General features: G+C 49.6%; 1 protein-coding gene across 2 annotated transcripts; it reads right to left on the reverse strand.

Moving 5' to 3' along the window:
- Positions 1–855: 855 nt before the first annotated feature.
- LOC118502971 (cholesterol 7-desaturase) lies at positions 856–20,708 on the reverse strand. 2 transcript variants are annotated; one of them, XM_036035753.1, is made up of 5 exons: positions 20,356–20,708; positions 2,596–2,936; positions 1,811–2,520; positions 1,457–1,748; positions 856–1,393 (listed from the first exon to the last, which is right to left on the reverse strand). In XM_036035753.1, the coding sequence occupies exons 2-5, from the start codon at positions 2,809–2,811 to the stop codon at positions 1,232–1,234; spliced, it is 1,380 nt and encodes a 459-aa protein (XP_035891646.1). In that variant the 5' UTR covers positions 2,812–2,936; positions 20,356–20,708; the 3' UTR covers positions 856–1,231. The 2 variants fall into 2 exon arrangements, with proteins under 2 accessions (XP_035891646.1, XP_035891638.1); XM_036035745.1 differs by lacking the exon at positions 20,356–20,708 and adding an exon at positions 3,430–3,557.
- Between the last annotated feature and the right edge of the window lie 1,620 nt (positions 20,709–22,328).

Below are 22,328 nucleotides of genomic sequence, written 5' to 3' on the forward strand. Positions count from 1 at the left end.
TGTAAACCTCTCACAAAATTGACGATTGACAATACAAAGATCTCGAGATTGAATCCCTTCCGAACCATTCACCTGATCTTCAGGACGCTTACTATCTAACTACGAGAAATTGTAGTGAAAGTCATCGGAAGTCAAAAATAGCTACTCAAGAGCTCTCAAGGGTTTAGTGCTAATGAAGCCAGGATCCCAACCTAGGACCAACCGGAACCCCAGCCAGCAAGACAACTTCATCGGGATCAAATCGCATCCGAACCTATATCCCGATCTACCAGATATTGACTCTCAAGCTATTGAAGCTGATTGAAATCAAGGAATCCAGAAAATGTAGACAGAGGCCCTCGAAGTTCTCGAAGCTTGTAGCTCCAAAGAAGAATAAGTGAAATTCGATTTTTTATTCCACAGCTCCATTAGTAATGTTGAAAGTGTACACGTGCATCCTTTTTATAGTATTTTATTTTTAAACTGCGATCTCTTTTAAAGGCACGCACGATAAGCTTTCAGCGCGTCACGCTGTTCGATAATGCCGAAGAATTGATCCATCACTCCTCTACCGACATTTCGGTTCACGGTTACGGGAACACAATGCGCCATTAATCGTCGGACGGACCAATCGTTATTTAATTTTTGAATAGCCCAGATGTCCAACGGTCCGCGAATTCCGAGCCTTCAACTTCCGGTATTCCCAACGGTTCAAAACGATCACGTGGAACATCTCGCGATTGATAGCGTTCCCGATTAAAGCCACCGAGAAAAAAAAAGAAAACAAAATGGCAATCAGCAAAAACATTGTAGGCGGATTAGATAAGCACATCCCACGCACATCCCCCTCAAGTTAATTAAAATCCGATACGAATGTTACGTTAAAATACAAAACTGATTATCTTTATTATGTTCATAGTCCTATCTCTAATAGCATGCTAACTTGTCATCTAGAAGGTTTTCCCCTCCCTCGGCAAGCACTTCACCCGGGGCTGGGCTTCGTTGCCGAAGTTTGTGGGAGATTTTCGTTTCTGTTTTCTCTCCTCTGTTTATAAGCTATAGCATTTGCAGATTCAACCTAATGTCGATTGGGAACGCACTAGAAGTACAAGAAGATCACTGCACCGCTTTGCACGGTGCTGTTAGGCCGCCATCCTTGGTGCTAGTTCTGGGACGTCCTACTGCTGTCCCGAGCGACGCGTACTCATTTACATATATATTTGGGTGTTTGAGGCAGTGGCTGACTTGCAGTTCACCAGTCCAGCTTTTCCTTGGCCATCGTGAAGCTGACACTGTTTTCGGAGTAAAACTGGCTGTACCACTTCCGGTAGGCCTTGATCAGACGATCCTCCTTGATCAGTAGCGGATTGTCGATGAACTGCTTGTGGTTCCAGACCATCATGTCGCGTTCGAACTGCGAGAGATATACATCACATTACCCGACTGTTAACCCATCCAATATCTATCAACTACCCACCATAATGCTCTCCGCCAGGATGGCAAACTTCTGGAAGATGGCGTTCCACACGGTACGTGGAGCATAGAAACGATGGATAACTTTCTGGACGAGCGGTTCTATCGGTGTAACGGTCTGCAGCACGACAAACGGTCCCATGCCGGTCATCATCATCAGCTGCACGTATCCGGGGCCGATCTGATACGCACGGACATCGATTTTACCCACCTCAAACTTGTTGAAGATCCGGAACGAGTGTACCAGGTCCATCTTGGCAACGTGTGTTGGATCGCCCTCTTCCGGTGCTTGCCAGCTGTAGATTGGAATGCCTTATGTTAGCGCTTGTTTTCGCTTTTGAAGAGAGCAATGTCGTACCTTGCCAGCCACGAGTGCATCCCGAAGTCAGCCCAGGCAGGACGTGAGTATCGGATGTCACTACCGGACATCATGTTGGGTCCGTGAACGGCAGCGAGATGTGCAACGTCCGCCCCATTCTCCGGCACGTCCTGGATGTGACAGTTGACCAGAAACTCGTTCTTACCGTAGTACACCCAGCGTCCATCCTCAATCTCCTGCACCACGTTGAACTCCCACGGTACGGCTTCCGGGTCGACGTGGTGCCACACGAAGATGAACCCATTCACCTCAAGCGATCGCCATTTGCGCAGCCGGGCCACTTTCGGTACCGTGCCAGACTTGCTGTACGGGATGTTGGTACATTGGCCATCCCGTCCACTGAACGACCAGTGATGGAACGGACACTCGATGCAGTCTCCTCGCACGATCCCACCAACACCGAGATTGGCACCCAGATGTGGACAGTACGCATCGAGCACGTTCACCTCACCTTCATCCGTCCGAAAGACGACCAAATTCTGACCGAGACAGTCGACGGCTTTCGCCTGTCCACGGGCAAGATCTTCCGACTCCAGGACGGAGAACCAACCGTTCGGATATGGAGGTGGTAGCCGATCGCCGATCTTGCGCAGCCTCCGAGCCCGGTTGACCGTGTCGACTCGCTTGCGATCGCTCTTGCCGATGCGCGCCGCATCCAGGATGTGATTGTAGCCGATATCGGTGAGATCCTGTCCGTGACACAGAGCGTGAGCTGCGGTTGATAGGTCGCGTGGTTGCTGCTTATTTTTTGGTGACTAACTTACCCGCTTCCACACCATCGCTTGATAGTAGAACAGGTAGAACCCGTACGTGAGGACGACACCGAGCGTCCCGTACCAGAGGCCGGTCGTCCACGGCCAGAGGACGAGCGTGTCGCAGGCGTCGTTCAGCAGCTCCTCGAGCGTGCCGTTGCTGGTGCGCACCATCCAACTTGTCAGCGTCTTCAACCGGTACTCCATCATCGAACCGAGCTTCTCCATTGCGCCGAATCGACTGATCGCGGTACGCGACGTGTGGACCGTAGCTGTACTAGAGCAGAACCAACCAACCAACCAACCAGCCGTCCGTACCGGTGCCCCCGTCCGTTGTCGGTGCCCCGTGCCGTCTGTCCAGGGAGAAGAAAAAGAAGCGTAACAGAGTTCAACCACAACCAGCAAACGAATCGTATCAATCACAGCTTCTGCTACCGCGGGGCAAGAATTAAAGCGCACCGAGGCGAGGCAGGACCCAAGAACACAGCATGCGAAACACGAGGCAAGGCGACAGAAAGGCACAAGGAAAGGCGGGTCAGTGCGCGAGGTACGGCTCTCGGTTTCTCGTGTGCGCTTCGTTTCGCAGATCTAACACACAAACCCACACCACACACACACACACACACACTAGCGCTAGCGACGATTCTGGGCCTTGTTTGCTTGGCATCTTTTGGACGAGCCGCCCTAATCCTGCCGGTCTGCTGACTTAATGTGCCTCTCGCAATGCCCGGCGCGCCGTCAGGATCCGCGCACGGTACACTGATTTGAATAGTGGAATCGATTGTACCGAAGTTGCACCGAAGGGGCCCTGATCCCCAGCAGCTCCAGCATCGCTTGAACCCTTACCCGTAAGCTGTGCGTCCGCTTGGTGCTCCTGTGCGTCCTGTCTGGGGCACGTTTCAGTGACTTCTGTCTTCTGCACGACCTACCCAACCTCGGGCGAAAGCCACACGATGACTAGGTTGCAGTGTAACGTGTTTCGTGCATCCAGCATTACCACCACGCACAGCTATGCATTACACGGAGGGAGAGCGTTAAGATAGCGAACTAGAGATTACTCATCAGCCATTCAGCAAAAAAAAGGTGATTGGGCGCGAAAAAAAAAAACATACACGCTTCCAATATATTATATTAACTCATTCACACAGAGTAGATAAAGTTTTGGCGCAACAACCCACTTCTAATCACCGCAGGTGGGTAAAATCGTCCAACAATAGTTCGGCGATAGTCAGTAATCTGTAGCGGGCCTCCTCCGACATTCACACCCACCTACCGGGGAAGTAGTTATTGCGATCCGGAAACGCTTTGCTCCCATCTACGGGGATCGGGAGCAAAAAAAAAAAAAAATTGTACGCTACCAACAGAAACCTGCCAACTCACGCAACTTCAACCAATACGTCATTGGCCTGCGATAAAGTACTGCCGAATATAGTACGGGTAAGCCAAAGTACGGTCTAGGCGAACACCTGCAAGCTCGTACGAGTGTTTTTTTTTCGTTGTCTTACCCGGGATAGTCAGGTCCCATCCGTCGAAGGCCAGCTAATGCCTTACGCTACGTGAGCGTCACTTATCGGTTGATTGATACCAACACACTGGATCTGGAAGGTTGGTAGGGTTGGAGGAGCAGAGCGATAACGCAACCCATAACCGGGAGGGGTGTCATCGACAGTCACAGGAATGTCTGGATTCTGGAACCCATCCGGCATTGCATAATGCGCCATAACGTCCCGGCCAAACGGAAATGCAGATCCGACTTTTGATTATTCAGGTGAAGTGTGTTCGGTTGAAGAGGAGTATGATAGATGGCGAGGTGATCCCAAGATAACGAAAACCTCTTCTCTGATCCCAGCCAGAAAAAAAAAATATGATAACGATATTTATTTTCTTTGGTAGGAGTTTGTTTGTGGTAAAAAAACATTGAATTCAGCTTTCCTGGTAATATCTCTTCTTCATCAGAATATTCGAGAAACAGCCAAAAAACGCCTCAGGAACGCTTGTCCGGATATTCAAAGTTATTCTACAGATGGGCGTATTAAAACCATCAGCTCTCATTTTCTTTTATCCCCATCTCCAGAATATCCGAAAAAACTCGAATATCCGCCTCAGGAAAGCTTGTCGAAGTGTTTCTACGTTCCGGGCGAATTAGGGACAACTGTACCGAGCCGCGCGGGTTTGGTTCATTAAAAGCGAAAGCACCAAGTAGCGCTTGTGCACCGCGCTCGGTGCGCCATGTCATGCCGATTGCCTAACTCGCAGGAGCTACACGAAAGTGACAGGGAAGTGCGCATGTACTGCGGCGCATGATGCTTTCCTTGCTGCTGGCCGTCTGATTGCTCGCATTCGATATGCAATTCAATAGACCTCCAATAGCTTCCAATCACACTCTCAGCCCCCCCCCCCCCTCCATTCGCCCCTCTATTCCCCGAGGGGAAAGTGATGCAAAAGTGAGCGATGACTGTTTGCGGAGCGAAGACAATAACAGTAGAGGACTACTCTGCCGCCATAACGTTTATTGTTGTTTATTTACGTTTCATTTTGTAAGTTGGCGGTATCAAACGATTCCTTTTGCAACACGTGCGTTCGTACGGGCCGGAAGCGCTTACAAGAAGCGTACAATATGGCGAGCGAGCGCGCGCGCGCGTGTGGTTTGACAACGCTGGCGAGTGTCCCTGTGTGTGAAGGTGAACCGTATGCGAAACCCCAATTAAAGATTGGCGCGAATATGGACAGCGTCTGGATGCCGACGTCTGATGACGATGATGGTCAATTGAGTTGTCAGCAGGGGACCAGGCGAGTATGAAGCTCTGGCGTTTGATGTCACAGCTTCACACCATACGACGCCGCGGAAGCCCTCCGGACTCCCTCATCACTGGCTAACCGCACGAAGCATGGCGACATTTATTAAGCGCATTCTCTCTGCACATTCTACCGATATACCGTTTGTTGTCAGCACCAGAGCAACCAGAAAGCGAGGCCAACAGCGGGTAGGATGGGAAGAACCAAAAACCAAAAACAAACCCACCAAAAAAAAAAAAAAACATCGTCCAGAACGCAATAACCTACTTCTGGACCAGTTAAGGTTCAAGAGTCCCCAAACCTTACGAATGGTCGGATGGGATGGGTGATACTAACCGGCAACACCCGAGAGCAAAATAAAATCGCCATTTTTCCCATTCTGGAGCGGTTCCGAAAGTCCACTTGGTAAGGGGGATTCCGCACTGCTGCGCAACATACCGTCGCCACGAACGATGATGATGATGAAAGCAAAACTTCCCAATTTCGACCTCTTTTTGCGCTTCGTCAAATTCTCCGGTGAGCTTACACACGCACGCACACACAACGGTTCAGAAACGGTTCCAGAAACGGGAGGTTCTTGCACGTCCGGACCATGGCCTCATCGCGAGAACGCGAATTCCAATCCCCCGGGACCGAATGTGCCAGAACGTGTGTGTGTTTGTGGCTCGAAAGAGAGAAAGGAAAATTGCTCCTATATCTGACATTTGCCGATGGGGAACCAGTCACTTTAGAGCTAGACCGTCCGTACTTCTGCCCCGAGGTTCAGCTTCAGCAACCGCTAGAAATTCATGCACTTAGTTTTTCTTTTCTTTCTTTCTTGGTTGCTCTTTCTGGATGTGCCTTTCCTCCCCAAATACTCCTGAGTAGAATGAATTGCCAAAAAAAAAAAAAACTGGCGAAAAACTGGCCGCTGGAGTAATCCACGCCCGAGCGAGAGGTCTGAAGGGTCACCAAGGGCTGGGAAAGCCCGAAAACATTCTTACGGTACATTGTGCTTTTGCGCTGGTGAGAACGCGTTCGTGCTCTTATTCTGTTCCACCTACTTTCGACAACTTCGCAATGTATTTCGCAATGGGAACGTAAACAACTCTAAAGTCACCAACATCAGCAAGGGAAAGCTCTCTCTCTCTCTCTCTCTCCCCTTCCTCATTAACCCCCGCAGTGCTAAAACATCTGGAGGATTCTCCAAGAATCTCGCCCTGAGGACCCGGATAATTACTACGGATATTGGATATTGGACGAGTCGTGGCGCTATTGGACGGGGGCCCGCCAAGCCTCGCTGTCTGATCGACGAAAGCGGATCCCGAGATTATGATCCGGCGTGCACGCGTTGTGCGATGTGCATGGGCGTACGCATACTACGCACCGAACGTGGGAGCCACGCGCGGTGTCAAGTTCAATGTTAGTATCACACGCACACGCACGCGCTCGTGAGGTTGATGCTAGTCCATTCGCAACCACTCTTCAACGACTTTCTTCCCGCGCAAGGGCGTCCGGCGTTCGTTTGGCAATGCACCAAAGTAGGGTTAAGACGTCACCGCATATCGGCGCCATATTTGCACCTTTTGGGCGATTCGGGGCTGGTGGCGAGGGAATCCAGGTGTAGTTTCACATTACAACAAGGTATTTTGTACCCAGATATATGAGACACACGTGTTGTTTAACGTGGTTCATTCATTGACAACCCGGGACAGCAAAATGCGTCATATGGAGCTGCACGGTTGTTCCTGAGCTGCCTAAGCTAACCGTTGCTGATCTGATTCCAATCAAATCAAGATGCAGATCGACAGAAAGCGGGGAAACAAAAACAATCTTTAGCGTTGTTGTTGCGTCGAGGAAGAAAAGAGCAACTACCAAAACAAATGGCTCGAGGTGTTGGCCCGGGACTTTGTTTACAACCCGTCGTCGTATGCATGCAACAAAACAAATGCTGTGTAAGGACGGAGGGGGAGAGATGGAGTTGGGGGGTGGGAGAAAAGATGGTGGAAAAGGAGGGGAGCTTTTGGGGTGGGGTAAGGGGTTGCGGATGAAGCGGTGCCAACGGGCACAGGGTCAATGGTCCAGGTAACGGTTACGGAATCTTTCGAATTCCTTCCAAAAAATTTCCCAACCAAACTTCACGTGACTGAGGTCGCCTTCTCCGCGTGTAAACAACGTCAGTGAGCGCGTACTCGTGTGCGAGCGCGCGCTCGTATGTGTGTGTGTGTGTGTGTGTGTGTGTGAATGGTTTTGTTTTTATTTTGTTTGGAATAAAATCGTGCAGCTCGCTTTATGTTTGAGCCCGTTGCAACGGCAATTTCTGTTGCCTGATGATGTGTTGTTTTGGGCTGGAGGTTCCTTATCCGTCTGAGCTGCAGTCCGCTCGAGCTTTTGGGGGTTTGTTTTGATCCGTTGGTTTCTCTGTTGTTTTTTATCCATCTCTTTCGTTCTTCCTCTCTTGTTCTCTCTCTAATCGATCACCACTGCTGTCCTGGCCCAGCCATCCTAGACGTGCACCTAGGTTCTATTGCGTTTAATCTGGAGATTGTTGGAGACCTCGTCTATATCGCATGTTGTTGTGGGTGATGATCGCCGTGAGTATTTTCTTTTCCCTCGAGAAGGTTCCAGGCTGGGCTAATCCGGAGGAGGTCCAGGGAGTACAGGGAGTTGCGCTTTCTCGAACTATCTGATGCAATCGCTATCCATTCGGCTGTCATGGGCGCCTATGATGGCCAGAGTGATTCAAACGCTTGTTTTTGCTCGGACTCCGAAAATTGTTCGCTAGTCCTTCATCTTGGCAGATATGTTTGAACTGTCGAAAGTAGCTGTAACTCTCCCCCCGAGTTTTGTTTTTATTTGTCCGTTGTAGTCTCTTTATCAGTGTACCCCTCGCATATTCCATGTCAGAGCACTACAGTTACGTTGACGATTTGCAACAACTGTGCGGATCTAACGATACCACCAGTGCACCCCGTCGCTGGCTTGCAGCGCCAGTCCGGTAGGGCGCCAGTGACTTCTCGGCATGCTGAGGTTCGTGTTTTTTGTCTGGTGAACTGCTGACCGCAAAAAAAAGGCATCGAGGGGCGTACAAAACACTGCCCATTGGCATTCACGCGCAAGTCTTCGCCAGTCCGTCGGAACAACCACCTTTGGCTCACGTCAATCGCCTGGAACGGCGGCGCAGATCCTGTCTTTGCGATTTGAGCAAAGATTGACGGCTGGACGGTTGGCTTTCGGGCACGGAATTTCACGTAACGGTTTCACGAATTGCCAACAGTATGGCGCCACATGCAACCGAACCCGACAATGACGTACGTATTTTTCCCGGTTCATGTTCCAGTTGCTGGAACTGCGTGTAACCTCCGAAAAACTGGTGACTCCGCCCGGCGATCGCACCGAAAGTCCATCAACCACAACCGCAATAAAAAATAAACCTAACAACATCTACATGCAAGCGCACATATATAGAAACCAAAACCAAAACAACAGCGGGTGAACTAGACCACAACGCGCATTTTTGCGCAGTCCGCAGCCGGCCTTAATTGGGAAGGTATGGGTTTTCCTTCCAGGCGCTTCCCAACGCACCGCACGACACGCCGGAATTGGTTTCGGGGGATGAGGGAGGAAAAAAAGGCAACTCGGCCGATGTTGGTTGCTGGTGCTGGAGCTGCTGGAACTGTCTTCCATCAATCCCAGGAAAAATGTTCACTTTCACCAAACCGTTTGCCGGCTACGGGTCGCACATATGTGCCAGGAGGCGAAGGAGGCACACGAAGATGAAAAGTCAGGGTAAGATGTATACAGATTTCTAATGTTGTGAAATCGTGTGCATTGAAGTAGATCCGGATTATGCACACGTCAGGGTACGGGAACTTGGGCTTAGAACAAGGGCGAGAGTTACTTTAGATGGCGAGGATTCGTTCCTCCTAGCTAACTAACTCCACTAGCATAGCTTTCCAGAAAAGTGATTCTCTAACGACATCGCGAAAAGAGAGATGCATATACTCCACTTAGTAGCCTCAGTGACCTCAGTGATCCTCTTGCTATGCTCTACTCAGTGGCAGGTGACAGCTGACACTTACCAGGTTGACCAGTTTGACAGTCAACATTAGTAGGCTCGGATTTGGACACACCGCACCGATCAGTAACAGTAACTCCGAAGCGTTCTTCAACGATCTGGCCCACCCTGTCAACGTGAAGGGCATCATGCGCTGTTACGTAAATCTAGAAAGTGCCCCAATTTCGAGCCCACCATGTTAGCTTGAGAAGCAGATAGAGCTGCGGACGCTTCTCTTGCACAGCCTCTTCAGCATTTCCCCCAAGTCCTCTATCTCTCTCCCTCTCACTGCTTAAAGCTCAGCTCTACTTCCCATTTTTTGTTTTGGTTTCCATATTATCACGCCACTCGGAAGACCAGCTTTGGCGCGCGTTTTTTTATAGCTCCTTTTTTTTTGTTCGTTGTTATTGTTTTGGGTGGGAAACCACAAAATAGTGGACCAAAACAAAATAGTCAGAATTCTTGTGGACGCCACGTGGGCCAACAGCAACTCCAACGTTTTGTTTCCCCCCCTTCTGGGGCCGCACGGATTTAGATCAACTTTGGAGCATTGGACCCGTAGCAGTTGGTGAGGTGAGTTGTGGAGCACCGATATAGCAGTGGTTCGGTTTTTGTTTTGACTTGCTCGCACGTGCCTTGCCGGTATAAGCGGCAAGTAACGAAAAACAAAAACATACAGACACAAACAAAAAACGGCTATAAAATCGTCCGTCCTGGATGCTAGAACGTGGCACAGCAAGACGCGAAAGGAAAAATACCGGTAAGCCGTGATTTACGGTTATAGTCCATTGCCCTCCGGTGGTACTGGGCGCTGCAAAGCTACAGAAAAGGTGACCAGGGCAAACGGTAAAGAGACGATCCCTCTGCTCAATTGAAAGCTCGGCCGAGAATTTCCATTCTGTCTGTATCGTTCTTTCCTCTCGTTCTCTCTCTCTCTCCTGCTCCTATCGAGAGGACTCTTTTGAGAGCATTCCCCACCTTGTTCTCATTCTACCAAAGCTCCAAACATTGCGTAATTGGATGTATAGTTATGGTTACACCACCCTAGCTGATCCATCCATTACCCAAACTCTTGAGGAGTTCTCTCAGAGTTGCATACATTGATCACCCAGTGCGCAATAGTCCGCACATCAGGTTCTGGCAGCTAGAACACCGAATCGGCTCTTGGCGATCTAGCTATCCACCATAAACTACTACCTGGATGAATCAATATCTTAGGATCAACCAAAGCAGCTTGAAGTCTAATGCTGATGCCCTGACTACTAAATCAACTAACGTCGAACGTCAGGCGTTTGGTCTCGATTTGCGATCGTCGCGATCGTCCCCGCAGGGGACGACATCGTGCAAGCAAACAACTTTCATTCAGCCACAACTGTCATGGCGCCTGCATTTGTTTCCCGCCCTCCCGCCAATGGAGCGTCCCCAAAATGGTGGTGCGCAGTGAGCTTATGTTGTGTTTACTGTTATTCACAATCACAGGGGTAGGCGAGAGATAAGAGCGAGCGGGTGTCGAGAGGGAGGAGGGGGGGGGGGGGTTGTTTATCCGTTTCTTTTTGCTGACTTGGTTTGCTAAAAATATATTATATCAGTGCGATTAGCTTGAGCAATCGCGTTTCGGCTGTTGTGCCATTTTTCTTTCCTCACCACGCTGGTGCTCCAATTTTTTGGTCGAACTTACTTCTTGTCAGTGCACTGATTGGTCCAAGGTTTTCTAATACCCGCTCAAAGCTCTATTTGTTTTGTTTATTTTTTTTTGCTCACCGTGATCCGTCACCGTCACCGCTTTCCCGATGCCGTGGCGTGAGTCCTTTCTTTTTTGTATTTTTTTTTCTGTGGATTTTTGTTTTTGCTGAAGCTCACTTGAAGTGGCGCCATTTTTTAGTGTGGTTGTGTTTTATTTTGTGCCTTCAGGGCATCTGCAGACCCGCGGAATTTGGATCTGCAAAGCTTTGGCGTGTTTCTCCCCGGCACAGCGTTCCCGTGGAGTGGTCCTAAGAAGTTGGAATGGATTGAGCAGTTTCGCTGTTTCGCTTTTATATAACTGTTGTGATATTTGTTGTTGTTGTCTGTGGTATGCTCTCTGTGTTTTTCTTCAGTTTTCTGTGGTTTGACCTGGTTGCTCGGTCAAGGATTTGAGGGCGAGGGAAGTGAGCAGGTCAGAGCCGCAACTGCATTTCTGGTCCACAGCAGCAGCCCGGGATAAGCTCGCAGTCGTGAAGGCAAGTTGGTGTCGTCAGCAACGTATATCCGGGTTTCAAGTACTGCATGCGAACCGAACGGCAGTATGCAAGCTTAGGCCACAGTCACCAGCGATATGACCATGTCGTCCCAAAGTCATCGTGGGAGTTATACGGGCCAGTTCTGCGTGGTTCGCTTTTGGACAAGATAAGTGATCACCATTTTGGACAGCAAGCTAAAGCGGCTACGTACGTCAGAACGCTGTCCCCAAACAGTCTCGGCCGGGTTCTTCTTCGTCCTCATTCTTCGGCGTTAGTTCTTCTTGGTTGCTCCCGGGGCGCAACATGCTGTCAAGCGGGATTGGCATTGATCGTGCTATCCATCATCCAGTTTCGCCAAAAGAACGAACGCCAACGCGCTCCGGTTCTGGATTTTGGGCAACGATTGATCTCCTTTCACTCGATCATGTCGTACGTGGAGTTCTGGCTCTGAGTTCTATTAGAGCGCTCGAGTCTCGAGTGTTCTAGCTCATCCGGTGCCTACCTCGTACAACCGTGTTCCCTAAAGCTATACAGCGCTGATCTTGATGGCTACCTCGGTGTTTAGCCAGCTGGTTGGGCTGGTTTTTTTTTCTTGTTCGGAGCAATCTTCCCGAGTCATTGCCAATTATTCGTCGAATCATTGGTACATGGACTGGTAGAGCAGCATTGCATCCATTTCCACGCGCTTCACGCCTCTTAGCGTCCAAAATTGAAGGTCTACAACCTTTTCATGAGGTTCTAATTGAGGGTGAAGTGATGGGACGAGGACCAGGAGTGCGACGAAACCAGTAAAAACCCAGGAACGAATTCTACGGGATCTCGCTTAACGGGATTAGAATAGCCATTAATTCGCGATATGAGGATACACGTCTAGACCGAACCATGATGTTGGAGTTTCATTACATTTTCATTTCCCCCAACCGTAATAAGGCAGTTGAGCAGTCTAGCTCTCGCTGTCTCTCTCACTCTCTCACGGATGAGACAGGGTCGCTGCAGGAAGCCGCCCTAAACTGATTCGACACCACACCAATTTATTGGGCTCAATTCGCCTGTGACCGCGAACAGGACCGACAGGACGAATCGACTAACTGGCTGGCAATGAGCAATTTAGTGCATTTCGCTGACCCTATTAACAGCTCGCCCCGGGATCCTGTGCTGCGTTTGTGCGTCTCCACGTGGCAAAGTTTGCCAATCTCCCGGTTGCCACCCGCCCGACTGCTCGACGCCACCGCATCGAAACGGCACACGGTCACCAAATGGGGACCGATGGTCAAACTTATTGACCGCCATTTCTTACGCAACGCATACATACGTACCCCGGCTGTACTCGGGTCGCGGTAGAATTAAGGCCATCAATTTTCAATATCAAAAAACCAATTCCAGGGTCCGAGTGGTTTCCCGGTGCAGGGAAGTAATGCATCTTCAGAAGTGAGAGGAAAGATAGCCCGCTTCTGGAGAGGAGTTTGCGGGAACTGTCAAAAATTTAATCATCTCGTATCACGCCAGGCAAGCAAATTTCGCCGATCCTCCAGCCTCATTCTCAGCAATGCAGATGCAGTGCACACGGCGGACATAAATTTGGGTATCGCCACAAGCATTGAAAGTCTTTCTTTTGCCGATTCCTTCGCATTATGTAAGGCAGCACCGGTTTTGGGAATGTGTTGTGGGGAGAAAAACAACAACAACCTCAAAATATCACGACTTGATTCTCGCTTTCTTTTGCGCCCCAAAAATATGAACGTCAAGATGGGGAAAATCAAAAATAAAATCCGTTGTAAGCTTAAACTACTTAAACCATGGAGGAAGACATAAAACGGTTTATATGTTCGTGGTTTGCATCACACGCAAAAGTGTACCGTTTCGCTTGGTAAGGATTTTCGTGTGCCTTTGACGGTATGAAAAAGTGAGGTTAGGAAGCTGCGGAACGACCGGGCGGAATGATGAGCGAGTAGCGAAAGAACGGTACCACATTTTAGGCATTTTTATTTCCAGCTAATGGTGGCAGAAGAATCTGGATGCGGTCGGGGAGGTGTGGGAGGAACGGTGCTGAGAAGGCGGGCAGAAGCGTTCGGGGAATTGGATCATTGCATTCCAGAAAACCACTTTCACGAGGTACGAAAAAAGAAAGAAGGGAACGCGAATAAAAACGTTTTTCCCTTCGTTTTGCCGTTCGCGAATCGATTGTCGTGTGCGGGTGGGCGTGGGACAAGTACGGAGCACCCCCTCAGAGAGAAGGAAGAGGGGGGAGGGGGGATTCGTAATCGCCATCTTGATCGAAGCTCTCGGAGGAATGGGGATACGATCGGTATAAGAAGCCATCATCACCATTGGAGAAAGAGAGCGAGGAAGCGAGGTAGCAAAACGAGAGAGAAGCGTTTTGAAAGCGAACGTGGACGGGGTAGGGTATAGAAGTGGACAGCGGTGATTAAGAAAAGACATTGAATTGGATACGAAGTTTAAAACAATGGCAAGATCAGGTTATAAGCAAATTTGGACATGATCTTCAGAAAACTTCAGATTACTTGAGTTATAAACACTTCTTTAAAAATGATGACAACTGTTCATTTAGATCACGCAACAAATGCAGTGATTAACAATATCAGCAACCTAAAGTAACTACAAACATGAGGCGAACAACACGTCGCAGAAATAGTTCTTGACCAGCAGAATGATGATGATGATGATGCAACGGATGAAAGCAAGAGAGTAGAGCAGAGAAAGTAAGTGGCAGCGGAGGAACTGACAGTCGTCAGCGATGCCCTCGAGGCGTCAAGCAGAAGGCAACGAAGAAAGCAATGCGAGGTAGATGCCATGTGCAGAATGTTTAAGATTAATAAAACATACACAACGGTACCATTTACAGCCAGTGTTCGCCACGCAATAACTTCAGCTGGTTGAAGTTAGATTATTTCTGGGGCAATTTGATCTCAGATATTTCATCAAACATGAGGCACATGAAGATGGTCATCTCTCCACAGAATTGTTCTTTACTCTATTGTATTCAATTGACAGGCTCTAGAGAACGAACATCTTTGTCTTCTACGACTCAAAAACCTGCTAGATCCTGAGAGTCCTGAGAGGTCTTGGTATGTCTATGTTGGCTTGTTTGACATGATTGTTATTCATAGTTGGGGATAGTCAGTCCTGAGTACGGGGAGACAGTGTCGGACAAAATTCGTGAACAGGTCGCGTGTCGAAGTGAAGCCTCCTACGGATTCGACGACTGTCGCGTATAAAGATCCTAATTTAAAGGGACTCTTATTATGGGCCTCGTTTCAGTGACCACGTATTGGGGAACTCGTATTGGGGGCCTTGTATTGGGGACCTGGTACCAGGGTTCTTTTATAAGAGACCTCTTAGTGAGGACCTCATATTAGGAATTTTGTATTAGGGACCACATATTAGGGGCTTCCTGCTAGGGACCTCGTACTAGGAGTCTCGAGTTAGGGCTGTCGTATAAAGTACCTCGTATTAGGGGCTTCGTATTAGGGACTTCCTATTAGCAGATACGTGTTAGGGGGGTTGTATTAGAGACCTCATATTTTTGACATGGCATTAGCGATCTCGAGTGCTTGTATTAGGGACCTCATATCAGTGTCCTTGTATTCTGTTAGCAGGGGGTCTTCGTATAAAGCTCCTTGTATAAGAGACATCTTACTAAGGTTCTTCTGTTAACTAAGGGAGCCTCGTTTTCTTGGCCTCGACAGTGGCGATCACGAAACTTTACAACTACAGTGGCATGATCAAAGTTTGCCTTACCCTGACTTGGGCGAACGGCGAAACATAAAAATCGCGAACGTAAATTCTCAATCACGAACGAACGAAATAAAATTCAAGAGAAGCATCTTAAAGCGCGAGCAATAAAAACAAACGGCAAACGATGTGAACGGTTTCCTGTACACATTTACCGGAACGGAGGAGGTTCATCCTTCGAGGGTGTTGGACATCCAAACGGATCCGCAACCCGTTTACCGTTAGTTAGCCCGTAAATAGCGCCGAACGTGAATGGCGCAAGGGTCACACTGGGCAGCAAGAACGTTCTCGAAGGGAAAAGGGTAATGGCGATCGGTGTGTCGCAAATAATAATAAAAAAAACACACACACACACGTTACATGCACACACTTTGAGATAACAGGATCTAGCGAAACAACAAAAAATATGCAGCACCAATAAAACAGGGCGAACCATGTAACCAGAACCAGGAACTGATTTTCTTTTATGAGATGCCCAACGGGAAAGCAAGTCTGTCCAGCTCTCGCTCCACTAGCTTTATAGCGAATTCTTGAGCCGCGTGCTGGATTGCAGCCGAAGAACCCGCAACCATAAAACTGGCGTACTGGTGCGAATGATACCCGCGGGCAAATTGTGATCCGCCTTCGGTCAGGCACACAGATGGAAGATGGTAGAAAGGGAGTGGAGATCCACTTTCACGATCCCGGTGTGAAAGTGTTCAGGGGGACACGGTTTCTAGCATGGGACTGCAGGGCGTGCTGCAAAAATAAAAAAACGGAAGCATAAAACAGAACGATAAAACAACAACAGTTACCCACTCGGAGGCGTTCTCGGCGTACTTCATGGGGGTTAGGACTCCTGAGACCTCGGCTCGGAGCCCGGTTCACTTACGTCATATGATTGGTTACTTCATGCTTGAGGCGATCGGGAGAAGCCAGATAATGAGACGTTCTGTTTGGGTTTTTATTGTATCTTAATTGGCTGGCCTGTTGCCTGTTAGGAACGGTCCGGTTCATCTGTCATTTATGACAGATTTCATTACGCCAAACCTGCTATCCTGCTAGCACTGCCCACTAAGCCCAACTGGCCCGCGGCCTAACAGGATTGCGCGCGCGTGTGTGTGTGTGTTTTTATGGCTATCTAGCCATACTCCTGGCAGATTCTGACACTCAAGTAATTGGTTTCGTTTCCCTGCTTCTTCTTCTTCGGACTCGGTTGCTCTCGGACCGAACGGTCGTATGCGTCCTGTACGGTTGCGGTGACTCCTTTCACACTCGGAGCACGTTCAACCGTCTGCAAGGACTGGTGCTGCCGGGACACTAAACGACCCCATTCCTCCTCCCCCTCCCCCTCCCTCCTCCCACCCCTCACCCTACCAAACCAAACCCATCTCGCCGGTCCGCGCCCGGTTTGACAGTCATTGTCAAGGGTACCGGACCAGCCGGTCGTCCACGGTAGTTATATAACAATCGTGCTGCGCTTGATTGATCGCTTTTCGCAGGAAAAAGCTCGATGAATTAGAATAAATTTTGCGTTAAACCGGTTTTCCGGTGTGCGTGTGTGTGTGTGCGTGCGCGCGCGCGGGCTGCAGTCTGCCAAAAAACCGATCCTTGTGTGGATTTTTGTCAGCTGTCGGTTGCCGCAGACAGATCGACGAGTCTGACGCACCAACGCATTGTACGCACGCCGCGTCCGGAACGCTTTGGAAGGTCATGCCGATCGTGGATGGCGGGGGGGGGGGGGGTATATGTGGGCGACAGGCTGTGGAGGTGTGTCTGTAAGTGCCCGGTTTTGTTGGTGGTTCGCTTCTGCTCAAAATTTTTAGCACTGCTGTGACCGGTTTGGACGGGACCGGCTGATGGGTTCGTCCAAGCATTTCGATACCGGGTGACTGCGCCACATCAATGCGTCCCGAACCAGCTATCTGCACGTTAAGCTAAGGTCTGACTCTAAGCCCAGCAACTCTTTGCTGTCAAACTTATGTTAAGCGTTCCTACTTCCTGAGGATTGTGCGCTGTGTGTGTGTGTGCGTGGTGGCAAGGTTTCGGCAGGAGCCTGATCGTTCGATCGTCTAATCGTTGTTGGTATCAGGTTGATTTCTTCTTCCTTGCCGTTTCTTCCGCGTCTGCCAATACCGAAGGTTAGCCAAGATGCGTGTACCGCCCCGGCCACTTCGGAGGATGTGAATATCTGTATTTATGAGCGTGTGTGTGAGTGTGTGCAGGAGAGGTCGGCAGGTATGGCAACAAGGGCAACGCTAGCACGCGGCAGGTTTCAAGCTCTTCCTAACCCGAACCCGACCCAGCCTGAACCAGTTCAGTCATATGGACAAAAGATCTACAGCATCAACCTGTCTGATTAACACAGCAGAATGGTGAACTAGACCTCAAAAATCACACACACACACACACACACACACCCACTTAGTCCAACGAAAATTTGAGCCCACACTACCCTAGGTGGGCGCGAACAGCTGCTCGGTATAAGGTATACGAAACGTTGTCGTGTGTCTTTGCTCACTGGCCACAAAGAGAATCGAAGACGCTATCTGATCTGAAGAGTTGGTGATAAAATTTTACTTTCACCTCACCTGATGTTAGGTGAAACGATATACTGATGTCTGAATTCAGAATCCAGAAGAAAAACAGGCAACTAAGTTTCGAACGTCACGGCAATTGCATTGCGTAGACCACAAAAATCCAGAACTCCTCCAGATACGATCGAGTGGGCCCAAGCGCAGTGAAAGAGAAACTGGTGTTGATTATTAGGGGGGGGATCTGATTTGAGCTTACCACGTGCACGTCTTACCTACTTATCATAATGCATTCCTGGTGTGTTAATATTCTCCCCCGAAAAAAAATCTAACCCCAACACGTTGGTGCGTTAATGGTTCGATCGTTCTTGCGCCCCGAATCACGCACCGTTGCCCACGTTCTAATCTCGGTCCGTCTCGGGGTTTTCGTGATCTTTGGACGCTACCTCGAGTTTGGGGTGCGTACTAAGAATAATTCTCTTCCGGAGGGTCTGCACCAGGAAGGGAACCACGGTTTGAGGGAATAAAATATAGCTCAATTTGGAGCATCATCGCACCCGCAACTTCGGTGCGTCACGCATCGCAGAGAGGGCAGCATTTGAAGCGGAAGAAACGTAGAAGGGTAGGTCTCTCCAGCACCGTCCAGTTACCGTACGTAACTGGAGCAGGAAGCACTGATACACGATACGCTGGCGTCAAAAGTGCTAGCTCAGACTCCCGGAAGACATATCCGCGAGCGCCCCGCGTGTTGTTCTCGTCTTCTTCGGCCGCCACCCTAATGCTTGCTTTAGCCTGAGCGAGCGATTTTTCGCTGGCTCGCTTGTTGCTAGGCTAGCCAGCTAGCCAGTGTACTATTGCTTAATATTGGCTGTGCGCCCCGATCCTGGCGTTTTTCGGGGAATCGGGCGCATGGGCATCCGATTGCGCAATGTGCCTCACTGCAATCCGAGCCCGTATCATGTGCAGATACGAAAAGTGCTGTTCGATATGGATTTTTTTTCTCGCTCTTGCCGTGCCTGTTGTTAGAACATCCAGGAAAACTGCCATCTTCCGGAAAAGGGTGTCCTCGCGCCAGCTAATCCGCTGACGCATCACGGAACCACGGACGTCGTGGTGCGGGCGCCTCACCGGTAAGCTAACACCTTTCGTGCGTCAGCAGGAGCGACCCGTGCTGTGTCGAAGGACGCCACACCGGTTTCCTCGCTGGGCGCAGACTCGCCCGGACATGGGCACGGGGGATAATGGGGAATAGGGGAAACGGTGACCCAGCGCACCTGGTGGAGCTGGTGCAGCTGCGTATGCTTCGCGGAAGCACGGCACATCACATGCTGGCTGGCCCCTAAAAATGTTCGCAAAAACTCTCCACACCACCTCGACCGGGACGGGGACTCCCGCAGATCAGTGGGTGTCCTACATATGCGAGCCGTCATATCCGTACGAACACTCTCGAGCCCGTTCGGTGCCAATCGTAATTGATTGACCATTGCGGAAAGGTCATGATCAAGGGAAATTGAAATCTAGACCTCCGACCACACCACACTGCCCTCGCCACCGGCCTTCCCGACTGCCTCCCACCCTTTTACCATGTTACTTCCCCTTTCGTTGAGCTTTGCGCTGGTCGCGCGGTCTTCCGATTGCGGTTGTTGCGTTTCGTGCGTTCCACTTAAAGCAACCCGGGTTGTTTGGCGGGTGGGTTTATTTTGCAAAAATTCAGGGCCATCTTTCGCTCTCTGTCTCTCCGGCACCGTATGGCCCCGATCTCACGCTCCCTTTCCGGTATCTTGCACCCTGTGTTTTGGTAAGTCTCTCTCTCTCTCTCTCTCTCCCTCTTCGCACTCATCGCAACTTCAACTTGAACACCATTCACAGCAGATTCGGGACTGGTATTGGCCTTAGTGGGTGGATGTACTACAGCAGGCAAGCTCCGAAATCGATAAGAAGCAGTGCCAAAGTATGTAGTAAGATGGCGAAGAGACCCTAGCGCATACGCGGTCAGGAATTTCTTACATGCGTCAGCCGAAACAGTCCTCATCACGCGACGCCTTTTTGGATCTTGCAAATGCGGGAGGACGAGAAACAAAAAGAGCAAGACGAAGAGAAAAAGAAAATCAAGACACCCAACCACCCCCAAAAGTTGCTGAGCGATGGCCAACAAATCGGTAGTTGGCAAGAAAAATGTGCACACCCCAGCACCAGCAAACTAGCGCTGAGCTACTTGCTCCCGGTCTGGAGGTGTTCGGTTTCGGAGATATTTGCTAACGCACTATTTTCCCGCCCTCCGGACCATCGCAAGCCTATACTGTTGCTGCTTGGCAAGCGGAGAGGTTCGCCCCGGGGAAGGGCGGGAAGTGCCGGGCGGTTTGCTAAAATTCATTCACTATTCACGCTGCCCACTACCACTAGACCGAAAGCGACCGTGCTATAGATGGCGCTGTAATTCGAGCCGTGGACTTACCTTATTTTGTGGTATGAGCTGGTTGTTCTTCGGTTTGTTTGATTGCTAGTTTCGATCGATCCACTCCTGCTTACGGCCGCACGAAACACGCCTGATAAGCGATTATCTGGCGTCCTAAAGAGGCCACCAATAATAATTTGATCAACAACCAAACAAAAAAATGGGAAGAAACTTTTACTGAGCGACACTTTTTGGACCTGGCACTTTCCCGAAAGGGCCCCGGCTCGTTTGACGGGTGTCAGATTCGGGGCCTGAAGAAATCTGGACACACACACACACACACGCACGTGCGCACAGAATACACCTTGTGGAACGGCGCTTGCGCTCGGCAGGACGAACGGTGCGGCACTGATCAGACACCTTCCACGAGACGATCCTCCTTGGGGTCTAAGGTGTAAGTGTGTGTGTGTGTGTGTGTGCGGTGTATGTGCCCATTTCCGAAAATCGTAACCCACGGTCCAGCCGGTTCCGGTTCGGCTAATTTCGCTCCTTCGCCCATGCTTGCTTTTTTTTTTTCTTGGCTGGGTATCGGTTGGTTTATCGAGGGGCCCTCATCCGCACCTAGATCTCTAATTACACGCTTTACTTCTATGCTGTTGCTATATTGTAGCTGCTTTGTACCGGCTACGCAGGCAGCACATAGATGGAGAGGGTTAGATAGGCGGGCAAAGAAGCTGAGAAGAGCGCTAGGACCAAAAGCTCATTTTAACGGAAGCCAAATCGTGGGCGCGCTTAATTGGAGGTGTATTGAAACGGTTCTCAACACGTGCCTGTGCGTTGCCAGGTTGGAACTTTTGCGATGGCATAGAGATATCCCTACTATATAGACACCCTATAAGAGGTAGCTCAGATATGAAGCTTGATACTTGATTTTCTCGGCTAATTAAAAAAAGATCCCAAGACATAATCCCTAATTTAATATATTAAGATACTTAATCATATAAAAAGATACCCAAGAAGTCCATGAAACCTGACGCGAAATTCTCAATATGATCAGGTTCTAGCGCCACGGCTGACAATTGTCAATGTACATGCGACGTACAGTCCGCGTCATTTGCCTGTTAGTCCATTATTGTAGTCTGTTTGTAGCCTTGAATCAATCGCTATACCCCTCAACAGCTTAACAGCGAAAGAAGAAGAGAGATACAGGAAGCGAAGGAAGAGAGCAGGCGGTTGGTGTTGATTGAATCCTTGGAGCGCTCAGAATACGGAAGCGTTTCCGTCCGTTTGGTGTGTTAACGATCGCACATGCTGGATATTGATCCAGACGCTATTGGTCCGAAATCTTTTACCTTGAGAATATATACCTACCCTCTTTCGTTGACGCAGGGATTCGATTGCTATTGGTACGGACATAATTGTTGGGGTGATTTGCAATTCCTGGTTTGTCGACCAATTTGTTTTTTCTTTCGGAAGGATCCTTAACTCAGTCAGCCAAGTGGAAGATTCTCGTCCGTTTCAGCTACGCGGCTTTAACTCAGCTCGCGGCACAAGAGAAAGTTCTGACTGCTGGTGGTGCCCACGCAGCAATACCATAAAGGGGGCTACTGAGCCTCATGACATCTGACGGCAGATTAATTCCTCAACAAAATTAGCATCTCACCGTCTCGATGCCATTGTCCTTAGAATTTCGCGGCTAGACGGACAGCCATTGGTCTATGCTGCTCGTTAGAGGTTTTCTCGCATGAAATAGAATATGCAGAAGCAAACCCGCTCTCTGGCTCGGAAAACAGGTTTCGTAGGACTTTAGATGCAGAGTGTACCGGGTTTGCCGTTTTCTTTACTTTTGATTTTCTTTCATTTTCTTGTGGTCTCTCTCTCTCCCTCTTCTTTTATTACTACCTTGATCGCCCCCCGGATTGCTAGGTCTTTTTGCAAATCATTCTACATCATGAAGTTCAAAGCAGGAACTCCGAATATTCTGCAGTGACATCGAGTCTGCTTGGCCAAATCATTGAAGTGGGTGACTCGGC

This window comes from Anopheles stephensi, chromosome X, assembly GCF_013141755.1.
Source record: "Anopheles stephensi strain Indian chromosome X, UCI_ANSTEP_V1.0, whole genome shotgun sequence".
NCBI classification, from domain to species: domain Eukaryota; kingdom Metazoa; phylum Arthropoda; class Insecta; order Diptera; family Culicidae; genus Anopheles; species Anopheles stephensi.